This window comes from Colletotrichum spaethianum (genome assembly GCF_022836535.1).
Source record: "Colletotrichum spaethianum MAFF 239500 DNA, contig01, whole genome shotgun sequence".
NCBI lineage: Eukaryota > Fungi > Ascomycota > Sordariomycetes > Glomerellales > Glomerellaceae > Colletotrichum > Colletotrichum spaethianum.
The window spans coordinates 1,060,086-1,076,663 of NW_026054771.1; the positions used below are offsets into that span (position 1 = coordinate 1,060,086).

The 16,578-nt window shown below is 56.5% G+C and overlaps 2 protein-coding genes across 2 annotated transcripts; both read left to right on the forward strand.

Moving 5' to 3' along the window:
• Nucleotides 1-5,274: 5,274 nt before the first annotated feature.
• ColSpa_00265 (exosome complex exonuclease dis3) lies at nucleotides 5,275-8,275 on the forward strand (the record flags this gene model as incomplete). Its single annotated transcript, XM_049266477.1, has 2 exons — nucleotides 5,275-5,470; nucleotides 5,520-8,275. 2 exons carry the CDS (start codon nucleotides 5,275-5,277, stop codon nucleotides 8,273-8,275), a joined length of 2,952 nt encoding a protein of 983 aa, XP_049122434.1.
• A 4,693-nt stretch (nucleotides 8,276-12,968) lies between these two features.
• ColSpa_00266 (uncharacterized protein) lies at nucleotides 12,969-15,806 on the forward strand (the record flags this gene model as incomplete). Its single annotated transcript, XM_049266478.1, has 8 exons — nucleotides 12,969-13,831; nucleotides 13,885-14,046; nucleotides 14,107-14,176; nucleotides 14,231-14,366; nucleotides 14,417-14,526; nucleotides 14,713-14,853; nucleotides 14,908-14,986; nucleotides 15,040-15,806. 8 exons carry the CDS (start codon nucleotides 12,969-12,971, stop codon nucleotides 15,804-15,806), a joined length of 2,328 nt encoding a protein of 775 aa, XP_049122435.1.
• Nucleotides 15,807-16,578: the final 772 nt, after the last annotated feature.

A 16,578-nucleotide genomic window follows, 5' to 3' on the forward strand; every position in this document is an offset into this window, starting at 1 on the left:
AAAAGCCTCTCGACGTGCATCGTCTCTCATCAGGCGACAGCCGAGCTTGCGACTGGCAGCTCAAGGACGCATCTAGTCGCATGGGTCTCCATCACTGACGGGCATCACGGACGTTTCTCATGTCGACACGGGTCGCTGCTGATTGGCCTACCCTCAATAATCCCAGCCCGGACCCTATATGAACATGCGCCACAGCTGAAACTCGGTACTAACTAGTAGCCGGTCATCAATAATGGCGGCGATGGAAATGAGCCATGCAGCCGAGCAGAGGACCGTCTAGCGATGCAAGAGCGGCGTTGGCATCAAGATCGCAACATGGCACTTGCACACAGACGGGGCTTCACTAGCTTCGTCTCGGCCTCTACCCTACGACAGCAAATGGGAAAGCAGGAGGCATAGGTACGAGCAAAGAAGCTTCGGCTTACTCGTGTCTCTGCAGCGATCCTGCTTTGGCAAGCAGGAAATCTTCCACAAGTGGATGCGTTTCAACCCAACGTGGCGAAGGGGCTGGGATGTGTGTTTTTACATCGAGAGCGAGGAAGGATTTCCGCAAAGATGACTCCCTACAGGGCAGAGATTCCTCAGACCTGGTTAGTCAGAAGGATCGGTCAACGATAGAAGCCCTGCGTGGCCGCAGTCTGATTTCCCCGCTTGTTTCGTAAGTGGTCATGAAGGCCATGTTCTTACTTCTTGTCGTCTCGCGTCAAGGTCGCGCTATAGGTCGCGTTCCTCTCACCGGTTCTTGACAGCCCCCGATCAGATAAGTGATGAAGGGATGCGCGCCAAGACCAGCGGGTACCATATGACTCAATGCCTAAGCCTGTCTCCAGAACGCCACTGAGCCCCAACCACCCAAGACACGAAATCTTACGGAACTTGAGAGGCTTTATCTGGGGATTTGGGAACAATGAGGCCTGAGGGCAACCGCTCGCCGGAAAAAAGATGGTGTGAAGGGTTGAGCTTAGCTCCATGAGTGGGCTTCCGGCAAGGAGTGGGCAAGCATGGCGCACTCACATCCACAGGAGTGTGGGCGGCGGCGATTACGAAAATGGAGGGGGAATAGACAAGTCCTGAAGTGACCAGAGACGTCTTGGCTGTTGGCTCTGCCGGATGGGCGAGCGCGATTGGTTCGTCAAGTCACATTCACGGCGGCGCACAAGCCAATCTGTTGTACATCATGGGGTTCAACGAAGTCCCACCATTTAGATGGAAAGAGCATGGCATGGCCCTGCGGTTGGCCGACGGGGGGGCTAGTCCGGTGGAGGGGAAGGGTTATGGTGGTGTGAGAGCGCGAGAGCTGTTGCTCCCTTACCATACATTTGGGATGACTTGATGCGAGGAGGCAAGCAGCGTTGTGATGGGGGAAGAGGATGAAAGGTGGTTCCAAAGCCAAGACAACAGACGAGGAGGGTAGAGTGCGGCACGACTGGGTGGGTTTCCACACCTCCAACACTATTTCTCTCCGAACGAGCCGTGCAGTGCAAATGCGCGGGTAGCAACCGAAAAGTCGTTCATCACCTAGATAGAGCAGGCTGCCGGTACTGGGCGTGGTGGTGCCGAGAATGTGTTGTTACTGCCGCCGTTCCGGTCCCAGCGGCAAGCCAGCGAGGCCACTTGGTCACATACACTACATGTGCGGTCCACGCGGGGCAGTCACTCTGAGTGTCTACAGGTACAGTACACGGCTCGTCCTATCCTCGCCTATCTACGAATACAAAGCTGGTCCTTGCGCCTGGGCTTCGCCTCAGGAACAGATGGCCAGGTTGCTGCTGTGGGTGGTGGTGGTGTCAAGTCCATGCTGCTGCTAGCTGTGATGGGTGGCTGTCAAACCAGTGGATGCCGCAACGGCATCCAATGGTCTGGGGTAGAGGGAGGGGGGGTTGAGACTTGGGTTGGAGCAGAGGAGGCTCGGCCATGGACGTTGAGGCGCTGGAACGCAAACCGGTGCCAGTCCGTTGGATGTCTCGATGTTTTGGCGCCTTTCTCAAGCACTTGCCGCCGTCTGTGGGCACTTCAGTCGCTTAGTGATCCGGATACGCAGTCCGGTATGGTGTTCCATCTGACTGGGCAGGCATCGTAAACACCCAGGCAGGATAGGATAGGAAAGGACAGCCTGGGGGTCATGTCTGCTGGAGGAGCCGTAAACATGGCGGGCTGCGATCCAGAAAGGCCGGAGTCGTGGCCAGGCTAAGACAGTGAAGGGGAGACTCGGGAAGGCAACGGGGGGCATTGACAAGGACTGGGAGGCTGGGACTGGCCCGCTGTCTTTTCTTTTCGCACTGCGGGAGCTACCTTGAGACCCTTGCTACCCGTTCGTGCAGCAAACGCTCTCCCATTTCCCCATCCCCCATCCCCCCCATTCCCATACCCAGGTGCCAGTCCCAGCCCCAGTCCACTCACGGGCCCTTCCCACCCCTGAATCTTCCATCCCCCCCCATCTTCGACTGCGTGGCCCCCCTCCCTCTCAACTGCAGAAGAGCATCGCCCATCTCGTTTCTTTTCGGGAACCCATTCAAGGGGAGGGGAGGCCATTCCGATCTCAATCCCTTTTCGTTCGCAGCGACAAAAGCTACTAATGTACAGCTGTGCGTGTGTAGCCGCTGTGGAGACGCGACCATCCATCCCACCCCAACCCAGCATACATATGTAGGTCATCCTACGGTTCCGCCCCCCTTAGCCACCACCACTTTTGGTGAAAGCACACTCACGTGGCCCCTGAGTACATTTACTTCCCGGGGCACTCCGCCAGTGCCCGGGTACGGCAGCGCGGGACATTGTCCCATCAGGTTGCTTGGTTGGTCAATGGTAGGCCGATTCGTCTTTGTCCGACACTCAAAAGCGCACTGGGGCCCGGTCGATGTCACAGCACGTTCCGGACGTGTTCAACATTCAACGACATTCATCTTTCACCGTGTTTTTCCACGGATGCGCGTCTATTTCCCTGATACAAACCATCAGGCGCCCAGCTGTTCCTTACTTTTTCTACTTCCTACTTTGGGTGGTCTTGTGGGCGGCCGAGCGATAATGTAACCCAGCCCATCGTCGGCGTCCATGTTGGATTTGGGACCTTCTAAACGGGTCTTGATACGACGGGTGTGCCACTTTGCTGGCCAGTGGCCAGCTTCCTGGGACGAATGTCATGTCTTATACGGCGCCTCGCCAGTCGCAAGAAGTGCCGACCTCTGGACAGAAGCGTCGGCAGATGAACTCTTGCTCTCGGTTGCGATGGCTAAGTAGCTACCGATCAACGGGATACTACCTGACGGCAGCGATGGACCTTGCTGGAAGTGCTGCTTAAAGCACGAGAAGCGCCATTGGCTGCTCTACGTAGGTGCGTTCTGCTTGTGGCGCATCTCTCAGTAGTTCCCGATGCAGACAATTAACACATTGTCAAACAGGCCTGGCCAGCCGTGACAGTTCCTTTAGTTCCCGCACCGCACAGATCGTCTTGGTTTATGCCCATTCCTCTTCTGTCTTTGTCTGTCGTCAATAGCATGCTGCTCTTGCTCATAGCTTATTCAGACGACAAGCTGACGTGATGAGTTGCTTTTTCATGCACTAGACTCGTGCGGTGCGAGTGCGATTTGGTTCTCGAGCCTCCCGTCACCTCCTCGACTGATGTTTGGATTCTCGGCTGCAGGATAAAAGCCCGGTCTCAACTCTCAGGGTCCCGCGAAGCCCACGTTTTTCCGACTGGTTAATGCAGGAAGCCCGCGCTCCCGGCCGAGAAACAGCCAAAGTTATTACCCAAGGACCAACGGCGAGCCCGACCGCAGTACTAACTGCGAGCAGCTCCTCAGGCCGAGTGGCCTCCGACGGCGGTGTTGCCTATGTGAACAGCAGCTCCTCACGATAACCCACGTTTCAGCCGCTGGCCGAACAACATGCTACTCCGCCCAGCGCCCGGTACGCTCCCCGCCAGGCCAAGAGTTCTCGGACGCTTGCATTCAAAGGTAGCCTGGTCCATGGCCCCGTAAGATGGAGCAACGGTCTACCTACAACAGGCTGCAACGCTGAGAAGAGAGGGCCGCTCCAGCTGTGGCCGATCCAAGCAGGGCAGGCAGCCTGACAAGGCGAAACGCCGCTGGTTGGGATTTTCTGGTAGATCATATCATGGCCAGGTAAGCCATTGATAGGCAAACACGAAATCTCAGCAAGCAAGGTTTTATGCTGTACCATGGGTGTACAAAGTAACATGTCCCATATTTCTTGTTTCAGGGCCCCTCCTCTCCCTTCCCCCTTCCCCGTTTTACATACCGAGCTGATCCCTTTTTCTGGCATCAACGGGAGGCATGTCAGGAAGCGCGGCCACTTAAAGGGAAGGGGGGTGTCCTTCGAAACAGGTGGTTGTTTCCCGATTGATGGGACGAGGTGATCCGTTGGGGCCTGCTGCTTCTCTTCTTTTGTTTCTTTTTTCGTGTAACCCCCGAGCTGCCTGGGAAAGTTACGCCCATTCCGCCGTGCGCAAAAAGGGAACGGGGGAGAGGGGCGCGCACGCAGAGACGGGTGTTCGGGAACAACGTCGTGCGACCGTGTGTCGTCGGGGACTAACACGGGGACTTAAGGCGCTTAATATAATTTGGCCAGTCGGTCTGTTTTTGTGGGTAAGCCGAGCGTACGACTCTATTCGGAAGCATCATGGAGCTAAAACAGACTTCTCGAGGCTGAACTTTCTGGGGCACGACAACCAAAGGCAAAGATACGCGTTTGAGTCGCGTGCCCTGGACGATTTCGTGTGCATGTGTGAAGACGCGATGGAGTCTATCGCTCCGGGGTTGGCCCTATCCGAGTCCCCGTCAGTTGCCACAGGAGTTTTGTTCCCGATGAGGCTGTCGTTGTGGACAAGAGGACAATCCCCTTTGGATTGGATTTCGCACCAAAGCAGCGTCGGGAGAGCGCTCAGCTGCTGCCGTAAGTACGGATCATGATATTACTCTTGGGATGCACGACAGGATGCACCATTCGGGAGCCAAGGGCCCATGTGTCTTACACCGCGGAAGGTGAGGTAAGGTACGTACCGGGTCGATGGAGCTGCCGGATTCGTCCACTATCGATAGCGATTGCGATAGCGATAGCGATAAGATACTGCCAAAGTGATGTCAAGCGCCGCAAGCTTCCTGATTCGTTTGTCAGCCGCCCCGCGCCTCACCTTGATTCAATTTTCATCGCCAAAGGCCCCAGTCTGAAGGGGCGAAATAGACCGGTTCAACGCCTTCATCGCCATCTCACTGCAACGACGAGGTTGGAATAGAATAACCCTCCCCTAAAAAAATCATGACGAGTCTCAAGCGCTCGTTCGAGGCGGACCCTTTCGCCGCCAATATCTCGAGCAAGGTCTACGTCCGGTCAACAAGAAAGGGCAAGGTTCAGAAGATTGTGAGAGAGGTCTACCTGCGTCAAGACATCCCCTGCTCGTCCAAACTGTGCCGGAGCTGCTTGCAAACGGCCCCAAGAGATGCCGCCAACAATGGTGAGTCCCGCGTGCCACTGCTCCACGAGAGCGCGCTGACACTCACCAGTTCAGCCGTTTGTCCTTTCTGACAAGCCGGCGGGTACCAAGGCGTTCCCTCAGGGGCACTATATCGTCCCCGACACCAACGCCCTGCTGAACGCCATGGACCTCTTTGAGCAGAGTTCGGCATTCTACGACGTCGTCATCTTGCAGACCGTGCTCGAGGAGCTGCGCAATCGCTCGCTGCCGCTGTACAACCGCCTCGTCGGTCTCACCAAGAGCGAGGACAAGCGCTTCTACGTCTTCTTCAACGACTTCCGCCTCGAGACGTACGTCAACCGTGAGGCCAACGAAACCGTCAACGACCGCAACGACCGCGCTGTGCGCAAGGCGGTCAAGTGGTACGCTGAGCACCTGGCCGAGACCAAGGCCAAGACGCTCCCCGCCGTCGTCATGCTCAGCGACGACCAGGACTGTCTGAGGAAAGCCAAGGCCGAAGGCGTGACTGCCATGTCGTTGTCCGAGTACGTTGGTGGGCTCGAGGACGGCGAGCGGCTGCTTGACATGGTGGCTGAGTCGCGGAACTCGAGCTACTCCAAGAAGCCGGCCGGACCGATATACCCCGAGTACTTCACCATGTCCAAGTTGATGACGGGAGTCAAGGCTGGTCTTCTGCATCAAGGCATCTTCAACGTCTCGCCGTACAACTACCTGGAGGGCTCCATCCACGTCCCCGCGTTTCCCAAGCCTCTCATCGTTCTCGGCAGAGAAAACATCAACAGAGCCGTCAGCGGCGACGTGGTCGTCGTCGAGGTTCTGCCAAAAGAGCAGTGGAAGGAGCCTTCGACGAAGATCATCGAGGAGGAGGCCGTCACCCGCGACGAGAACGCCGACGGAGAAGAAGTCCAGGATTTTGTATCGGAGAAGGAGCGCAAGGCGCTGCAGGAGGAGGTCAAGAAGACGCACAGCAAGAGCACCGAGGGCCGGCCGCAACCGACGGCAAAGGTCGTCGGCATCATCAAGCGCAATTGGCGGCAGTATGTCGGACACATCGACCCCTCGTCCGCGAGCAAGAGCGGCGGCCAGGGCCGCAAGCAGGACAACGTCTTCCTCATCCCAATGGACAAGCGGATCCCCAAGATCAAGCTCCGCTCAAGGCAGGTCCCCGAGCTTCTCGGCAAGCGACTATTGGTTACTATCGACGCCTGGGATCGCGACTCCCGGCACCCCGTCGGCCACTTTGTGCGTTCCCTAGGCGAGCTTGAGACCAAGGCCGCAGAGACGGAGGCCCTGTTGTTGGAGTACGACGTACAGTACCGCCCCTTTCCCAAGACGGTGCTTGACTGTCTACCAAAGGAGGGGCATGACTGGAGAGTTCCTCAGAGCCTGGAAGATCCCGGCTGGAGGGACAGAGAGGATCTACGCAAACTCCTCATCTGCAGTATCGATCCCATCGGGTGTCAAGACATTGACGACGCGCTCCACGCGCGGCCGCTCCCCAACGGCAACTTCGAAGTTGGCGTTCACATCGCCGACGTGTCACACTTTGTCAAGCCTGGCAATGCCATGGACACGGAAGCCAGCTTGCGAGGCACAACGGTGTACCTTGTGGACAAGCGTATTGACATGTTGCCTATGCTCCTCGGTACCGACTTGTGCTCACTGAAGCCCTACGTCGAGCGCTACGCCTTCTCCGTCATTTGGGAGATGGACGCGAACGCGGACATTGTCGGCGCCCGCTTCACCAAGTCGGTCATCCAGTCCAAGGAGGCTTTCAGCTACGAGGCGGCCCAGCTCCGCGTTGACGATGCCTCCCAGCAGGATGACCTCACCAACAGCATCAGAACGCTCATGACGCTGTCCAAGAAGCTGAAGCAGAAGCGAATGGACGCTGGCGCTCTCAGTCTGTCGTCCCCCGAGGTCAAGGTGCAGATGGAGTCGGAGACATCGGACCCCATCGACGTCAAGACGAAGCAGCACCTGGACACCATGTCTCTGGTTGAGGAGTTCATGTTGCTCGCCAACGTCAGCGTCGCCAGCAAGATCTATGAAGCCTTCCCCCAGACCGCCATCCTCCGTCGCCACGGTGCCCCGCCCAAGACCAACTTTGACGAGCTTTCCAATCAGCTCAGGGTCAAGAAGGGTCTGGAGCTCCGCGTCGACTCGAGCAAGGCGCTCGCCGACTCGCTCGACCAGTGCGTCGACCCCGTCGACCCCTTTTTCAACACGCTCGTCCGTATCATGGCCACCCGCTGCATGATGAGTGCCGAGTACTTCTGCTCCGGCACGCAGGCGTATCCCGAATTCCGCCACTACGGCCTGGCCTCAGAGATCTACACGCACTTCACCTCCCCGATCCGCCGGTACGCCGACCTCGTCGCCCACCGGCAGCTCGCGGCGGCCATTGGGTACGAAGCGATCCACCCCGCGGTGCGCAGCCGCGGCAAGCTCGAGGCCGTGTGCAAGAACATCAACGTGCGACACCGCAACGCCCAGCTCGCGGGCCGCGCCAGCATCGCCTACTACGTCGGCCAGGCGCTCAAGGGCCGGGTCGCGGAGGAGGAGGCGTTCGTCATGAAGATTTTCAGCAACGGCTTCGTCGTGCTCGTGCCGCGGTTCGGCATCGAGGGGCTCATCCGGCTGCGCGACCTCGCGGAGCCCGAGCCCGAGAGCGCGTTCGACGCCGAGAACTATGTGCTCACGACGACGGGCAGCTACAAGCTCAAGGTGGAGCTGTTCCAGAAGGTCAAGGTCAAGGTCACAGACGAGAAGGACGAGGCGACGGGCAAGAGGGGCGTCAAGATGGAGCTTGTCAAGGCGTGAGAGGTTATGGTGGACGGTTCCTTTTTGGGGGGGAGTATGATGTAGAGATTTATAAATTTGCGGCATAGATGAAGCCGCCAAAGGAGTCTTACGAGACGATTTCTTCCTGCAGTCAATGGAGTCATGTGTCGTCTCTAGTGATTATGAGTTGTTTACCCTATGCGACGTATCAGGAAGATCCCATGCACTTGCGGTCATCTTCTGACGGGTACATGTGCCAGAGGCCATGACGATTCTTCGGACTGCTCTTCCTCTGTCCTGTTGTGGTATACAACAATCCCGGGTCGAGTCCGGAATTGGACCCCCCGCCCGCCCGCCCGCGTTTGAGCGAAGCCAATAACAATATCTCGTTGCTGTTATGTTGGAGGCCCTTGCTAGCCGTTACCCGCGGGCACGGGATCTTGTCGAGATACGTATGACGAGAGGGGGGAAGGGCTAGGAGACTCCCCCGATGCCGTTGTATGAATGCTCTGCTCCTGGCTACATCTATAGATCATGGCCGTATCGTCGGGTACGTCACCGGCGCTGCTGGCGGAGAGAGGAGAGGGGACAGTGGCGGGCTGCTTGTTCCTATCTCATAACTCTCGGCTCCCTCGGTCGACGGCAAGGATGTCGGACGCTGCTGGGGGTGGTAGACATCGTTCTGTGACGGCATCGGGAGGAAGAATTCCCCTTTTTAGCACCCTTTTCACACGACCGGGAGACAGAGCGTCTGGCTCCGGTACAATGATTCAGTAGACAGGTGAGAGGGGTCATGAGTGTGTTGGCAACCAGTCTTCACTGAGACGGGCTCCAAGCTTGGACTTCTCTGGTGGTGAGCGGCATGCCGTACGCGCCGTAGAAGATACGTTGCTTTGTAGGAGTTTGGGGTTGCAGGTTCGCCGGGAATAGGTACAGAACGGAATCCGAGCCAACGTCGGAGTTGACGGTGTTCAGCTATGACTGTACGGTGGCGGGAACACGATCCTGGATATTATTAGAAGGTGCAGAAACGGCTTCTGGTGTACATGGAGAAGAACAGCGGCTACACGTCGTCCCATTCTACCCGCGTTCTTCGTTACAGGGCAATCTTGTGACCTCTTTGTTCTTTGATTGTGGTAGCTCTTTTGGAAAAATGCTCGATTTGCCACGCCCGAGGCTTTCCATTCCTCTCATCTATCGACATTTTTATACACACTGTAGTTGGCAAGCACCCTTGGACCTTTCTCGGTCATTCTGGCTTTTCTTCTACTGCGAGCTTCGTCCCGTCTCCAAAAAGCCAAGCAAACCTGGGGAGCCGGATAGGGCGAAGCAGTCGTCGACGGTGCTTTCGGGAAGGCGTCAGCTTTGGCTGGTGAAAAGGCCCGGCAGATACTGCCTTGAGAGGACTGCGGGGAGCAACGCCCTCGTTCTTCGAGATATCGGGGGATTTCAGCCTGCTGCCCTGTGTGTGCGGATCCTACGAAGGTCCAGGTAGTCGGGCCCTGAACCGAGCCGTCAGGCTTTCTCCTTGAGATCGCGCTGGGCAACCGTGCTGGACCAAAAAAACGGGTGAAACGGCGAGGGAAAAGGGAAGATGCTATAACAGGGAAAGAAGGAGACAACGGACTTCCAACTTATCTGAGATTCACCAGTTGCTCAAAACCCTCCCTCGGGCCTGGAAGAATTGCGGAAATCGTGCATTCAGAGACCTCATCATGTCCACACCTGGGCCCATTGCATTTCGGTGTTTCACGTCAGAGGCTTGTAAGGATTGAACATTATACCGGCCGAATAACGGTCACTTGATCAGCTGGTTCATGGTTACTGAAGCCTCTTTGCCGTCGCTCTATGTTTCCGCAGCCCTGCCTTCCCTTTTTCTCTGATCTTCAGTTCGGTTGTCTAGTCCTTTCTCTGGCTATCCCCTTTTCGGTATCAAAAAAGCTGCATCAAATATTGTAAATATGACCCTGTTTTGTTTCTTCATACGCTTCCTCTCTGTACCTCTGTCTTTGCTTGTTTGTTTTTTAAGCTCATCATGACTGCCTCAGGAAGGAAGGGCAATTAGAAACGGCAGCCTCTTTTTTTCGTCGACCTGGTATCGGGCCCATGAGCAGCGGTCATGGACGTGGTATACCATGAATTGATGAACACAGCGTTCCTGAGCATTGTTCCTAGAGAATGCGCTTACCTGTGCAAAAAGAAAACAAAACAAAACCTAAACGGAAAAAAAGGGGGGGAAAAAACAGCTTCACAGTCTTGTGCTGGCGTAAGTAGTCGGCTGCTGCTCCCTAGGCGACAAACCGACATGATGAGTATACCGAACTGATACCATCTAGCAGTCGATGGGATACACTTGGAATCGAGACTACAACCGTACGTCGCCGCTTGACGAGTGCTTTGAAATGCTCAAAATCAAACACAGGTCCAGCCGCACCACGAGAGACCACTGCTGTCTTGGTTGCTAGCAGCGTAGCCCTTCAGGAGGTGCTTGGGTTGTGCTGCTGCACCCGGGCCTTAGATTGTGATGTGTGATATTGTACCTGACCATAATATTGTGATGTGTGTCATCGGCGACAGTGGGATAAGACCCACCGTGCCACGACCACAAGGTTCCACTCGATCCGACGAAGATGGGAAAACATCGAGGTCTCGGACGACGCCGAAAACGTTGTCGCGAATGCGGGAGGTGGATGGCGGCGCTGAGTGGATGTTATGCGGAAAGGGAGGGCCGGGACGCCAAGATAGCCGCCGGCATCCGTGATCCGATTTTGCGGCATGCGTTAGCATGGGCAAAAACTCCCCCCCCCCCAAAACAGCGCGAAGCCTGAAGTCCGCTGCCCAAGATTCCCGGGGCCAAGAAAGAGAGGGCTTCGACAGCTGCAGCGGAGGTACAGGGATTGGCAGCAAGGACGGGTCCCGGAGCGGGTCCCCTCAGCCTTGGCCCTGTGGGGGCATTCCTGTTTCAATTTCCCAAGAACCACAAGTCCTGACGTAGGTGACAATTTCACAATCCGCTAGACGACTAAATCTGGGCGTATCAACTGCGCAGAGCCACTATGGTACACGTGTACTTCGGTACTCTGTCAGCCATCAGCTTTACCTTTTGCTTAGCCCGCCCTTTCTCTCGCAGGCCTCCCATGCCCTGCATGCCGCTAACATCACCTCCCTCTCTCGATTCGATGCCTCGACGAAAAAGGCTCCGCGTGTTTGCGACAACCCTTGCAAGAGGCTAAAAAGCAAAAGCACAAGCACGCAGTGCACGGAGCCCACTGCCAAAAAGCTCAGGGGTTACATCGAGCGGTGTCTTTCTGCCCAGGGACTGCCTGCAAGCATAGGACCAATGTGTTTGCCAAAAGCAAAAAGCTGGTTGGAGCTCTGGCCACTCCACGCATCATCCCATCCCCGAGACTGCCAGCAAACAAGAGCGCTGACGAGGACGCTTTCCTTGGCAAGCTGAAAGGGGGCGGAACCCGCCTTTCGACGACGCCATGGCCTGTACAGGTCACCTTCCTGCTGCTACCTTGGTCTTCCTCCAAGCTGCGTACTTGGCGGGGAGGGGGGACGGAGGTGATGGATCGCCAGCACATAGTCGACTGGGAAAACAAGCCGGTTGCGAGAGAGATGGAGACGATGCTTACTGCGTACTATTGCTGCATCTCAAGCCGAGGTTGGACGGAGTATACGTGTATTACGGACACTTGCAGATAGACGAATGGGATCCGACGGGAGACCGCGGGCCCAATACTGACTTTTCAGCCGGATTGCTGCAACAAGGATTATATACTCTGGCAGGATGGATGCCCGGTTCGCCTGCCGCTAATGTGGCCAAGGCAACGGTGAGAGCCTAGTATGAGGGTTGGAGATTCCTCCAGATTTGAGATGTCGTCGACCATGGCCCATGGGCCTTTGTTTGGGGGCCGACATTTTGTCGATGACAGCAGAAAACCAGAGCCTACATCGAAAAGAAAAACAAAGATCGGAAACCGTCCATCTTGAATCATAAACACCCTCTCCTTTTTCAGTCCCCGAGTCCCTGCGTCCCGCAAGACTCCACGGCCGATGACTCCCCCCCTCGGGTCTAGTCCGTCCTCCAAGGTTCACCCCTAACACTTTGATAGATCACCCGGTCCACCTTGCAGCATCTCAGCACGAACGCGCAGGGTAGCGCCAGCTTCATCAGGATCAATTCCCAGCAGTAGCGCGCGTTGCTTGCAGTGGTTGCGTAGTGGGCAGCCCCCCACTGACGACAATCCCTGCCACTTCAATTCCTAGCTCGCGTCACCTTACGCTGCCGGGCCAAGCACAGCATCCAATCCAACACAACACACGCTTTTTCTCGTGCGATTGGTGGTGGCAGTCGACGACACCCTCTCTTCCTTTAATCCTTCTGCATTTCCCTTTTCCCATCCTTTTTTTTTTTCCCCCTTCCTTCCTCCAAAGGACCAGCTTTGTTGCCCTCACTTTTCCCTCGTCGCAACATTAGATACCCGACCTTTGATACCCCTCTGCCTTACGCTGCCCAGTCGCAAGCAGCAATCCCTGACTGACTGGCTCTCGAGAGCTGACTGGTGCGCGCAAACAGACCCTGTCGGTCTAATTTGCCCTGAGACATTGTGAGGAGCCACCGTTGCCCAGGGCCACTTCTGTTGTCTTTTCGGAAAGCTGACTGCTTCTTCCCAAGACAAAGGCGAACAACAAAATTGCACTTGCGGTAGACAGTACAGTAGCAACCATGGCTTCTCATCCCCAAGGAGAAGCTCTCGACGATGTCGAGCGCAACCCTCATGCCTCCTCCAACAGATGGCGTCACCAGGAGAGCTCAGCCTTTGCGCGCCATGCCGCCGGCGCCCATGCCACCGTCCAACCCCGCGATCCCCAAGAGCGAGGAACCACAAACGATCTGGCCAGCTTCCTGAACAGCGACCGCGTCGAGCCCGAGAACCCCAATGCCCCTCCCAACTTCAAGCCCATCATGATCGCTGCCGGTGAGGCCGCCGGCCAGGAGGAAACGCGCTCTAACCCGACTCACGTTAATGAGCAAAACGCCCCCGACGGCAGAGAGATCGTCTGCGGTCCATTGCTCAACTACCGCAGGATGGACGGAGATCGCTGGTACGGAAGTGTCTTGATCGTCGCCAAGGGCGGTGGTAAGACACAGAGTTTCGCTCCGCACCTGGTTCTGCATCCCGCGGCAGCGGTCGACGGCCAGCAGGCTCATGCGGAGACGAACGGAGTGAACGGCACCAATGGCGCCGTTAACGGCGAGGTCTCCGGCGCAGAAAACGGCAACGGCACGGAGATTCAGGGTCAATGCCTCTACTCCGACCCGCGCAACACCTTTTGGGCCTTTGACCTGTCCGTTCCGCTCAGCCAAGCCGAGGCGAAATGGGAGTACTCGATTCCCGACATGCGACAGTCGGCTACCATCCGCCCTGACCGCTTTCACTTCTTCGTCCCCGCCATCAACGAGTCGATGCGCATCATGTTCCACTCTTGCAACGGATTCAGTGTTGGCACCGATGAGGACGCCTGGAGCGGCCCCGCCCTGTGGAACGACGTCAACAGACACCACAAGGAACGGCCGTTCCATGTCATGTGAGCCCGGTGTCTCCATCTGGTGCGAGGTTGGTTTGCTGACGTTCTCAAAGGCTCGGAGGAGGTGACCAGATTTACAACGATGGCATTCGAGTCGACGGGCCCCTGCGCGAATGGACCGAGATCGCGAACCCCAAGAAGCGCAGACACTTCCCGTTTCCGGAGAAGCTTCGCCAGGCTTGCGACGACTATTACTTGAAGAACTATATCCGCTGGTATGTGGCATAGTGCAGAGTGCAAGGATGGAGCCCGACCAAGTCTGACATTGAGCACAGGTACTCAACGGAGCCTTTTGCGACCGCCAACGCCCAGATTCCCCAGCTCAACATCTGGGATGATCACGACGTATGTTGAGATACGTGAACTGCGTAACAGGGGCGAGCTGACATGGAGACACAGATTATTGACGGGTTCGGCTCATACGTTGACGACTTCATGCGATGCGATGTGTTCAGGGGCATCGGTGGAACTGCTCACAAGTACTACATGCTGTTCCAGCACCACCTGCCTCCGCCGGTGTCTACTTACACGTCGGGTGAGTCTCGCTCTCCAACCAAGGTGGGACTGTTGACTGACCATGGACAGACCACACCACGACATCCGAGGGCCAAGGCCTCGATCCCAACCAACTCATGGACAGCTATGTTGCCCCTGCCAAGTCGGACCCCAGCTATATTGTTGGAAAGCAGGCCGGTGTAAGTGCTACCCCTGTCATTTCGCCAGAGCCACAACTAATCAGTCTAGCCCTATGTTGCTGAGCACTCTCACAACATGTTTGCCCGATTGGGAGCGCGCATCGCCTTCCTTGGTATCGATGCTCGAACTGAGGTACATCTTTGCCCGAGACTCGTGGGGAAGAGAAGAAAGCTGACGGGTTGTAGCGCACGCGCCACCAAATCAACTATCCCGAGACGTACGACTTGATCTTTGGCCGCCTGAGGCAGGAGCTGAAGTCGGCAGCGGAGTCGGGACGCCCATTCAAGCATTTGATTCTCCTGCTGGGAATCCCAATCGCGTACCCTGTGAGTCCTTATCGCTTGCCTGATATACTGCGTCAGAAGTTGACTCTTCGATAGCGCCTGACATGGCTTGAGAACGTCTTCAGAAGCCCGATCATGGGCCCGGTGAAGTTTTTGAACCGGAGATTCGGTCTCGGTACGTGCCCTGTCTAACCCTGCTCGGATCCTCGGGTTGTTGACTGTTTCTAGCCGGCGGTGTCTTCAACCACTTCGATGGCAGTATCGACTTGCTTGATGATCTTGACGACCACTACACGGCCAGGACTCACAAAAAGGAGCGCAACGCCCTCGTCGAGCGGCTTCAGGCTATCGCGTCGGAGTTCTCGGTCCGCATCACCATTTTGGGCGGTGACGTGCACTTGGCGGCTATGGGCCGCTTCTACTCCCACCCACGCCTGAACATCGCCACAGAGAACGACCACCGCTACATGGCCAATGTGGTCTCTTCAGCCATCACCAACAAGCCTCCGCCAGCGGCGATTGCGAATTTGCTGGCCAGGCGGAACAAGATCCACCATTTGAACCACGAAACTGATGAGACCCTGCTCAAGTTCTTCGACAAGGACCCAGGTGACACGAGCAAGACGTCAGGCTCCAACCATGTGACCATGCCCAGTCGTAACTTTGCCATTTTGACGGAAAACTCGCCCAACAATGGACTCGCGGCGCCCGTCAACGGCGATGCGCGATCTGTGATCTCGGGTAAGGGTGGGCATGATTTCCTGCACAACGGCGAGGTCGAGTCCGGCTCAAAGCACAAGGCCGCCGGTAAGCAGCACGGTACCGGCAATGACGGTAGCTTGGACATCTGCATTCGTGTCGAGATCGACCAATCCAACCCAGAAGGTATCACTGAGGGCTACGGCGTCACTGTGCCTCAGCTCAAATACCAAAGCCAACCTGTGCCGGTCGAGGCATTCCCTGAGCAGGTTGCCCCCAACGGACACGAAGAATAGAAAGCACCGTCTGATGGTGTCGTGACTTCTTGGTGAGCTTTCGAGCTGGCATCGGATGTTTGGCACCAGTACTACCCCGATGGTCGGAAGGCCGATCCGAAGCGTTGTCGGTTGCATTACGTTATACCCATGAAGCGAAGGAGCTCATATTAGTGACCAATGGATGTAAGATATGGAGAGTGGCTGCATCTGGGGTGCCCGAGCTCTGCATTGTTTGTTGGAATTTGGGTTAAAGCCGCAGGAAGCTAATAATGATAGGCCCGAGAACGGGGCCAAGATACCTAGACTGTTTGTTTTTTCATGTTATTGTTCTAATCTTTGCGCAGTTTGGAGAAACAATACACGTCGTATCTCCATGTCGGGATGCTTCTCCGATGCCGACTTCGCAGGGTCGGGATCGGGATGGCTGATGACCTTATCTGCTGGGTCCACTGAGCCGACCAAGTCCGCCGCCATTACGGACTCCTGGTCCAGGTTCGCGGCCCAATTGGCATGTTTGATTGGACGATGCTTCCCCGCAAAGAGTCGAAAGGTTGCGATAGGCAGCTGGATAATACTGGAGGCGTTGTTATCGCCCTTGACTGCCACTAGGACCTCGACGTCATTGGTCTCCGGGGGACCCTTTCCCCTCTGTATCCAGCGTTCCGAACCCCCGCAGCCCCTCACAAGCTCTCCGTCCACGTCTCGAGCTGTTCCGTCGCATTCTTAACCCGCCGCCACCCGACGAGTGTGAAGCACGCCTTGCGTGCCGACGGTTGCTAGCATCCCAGGA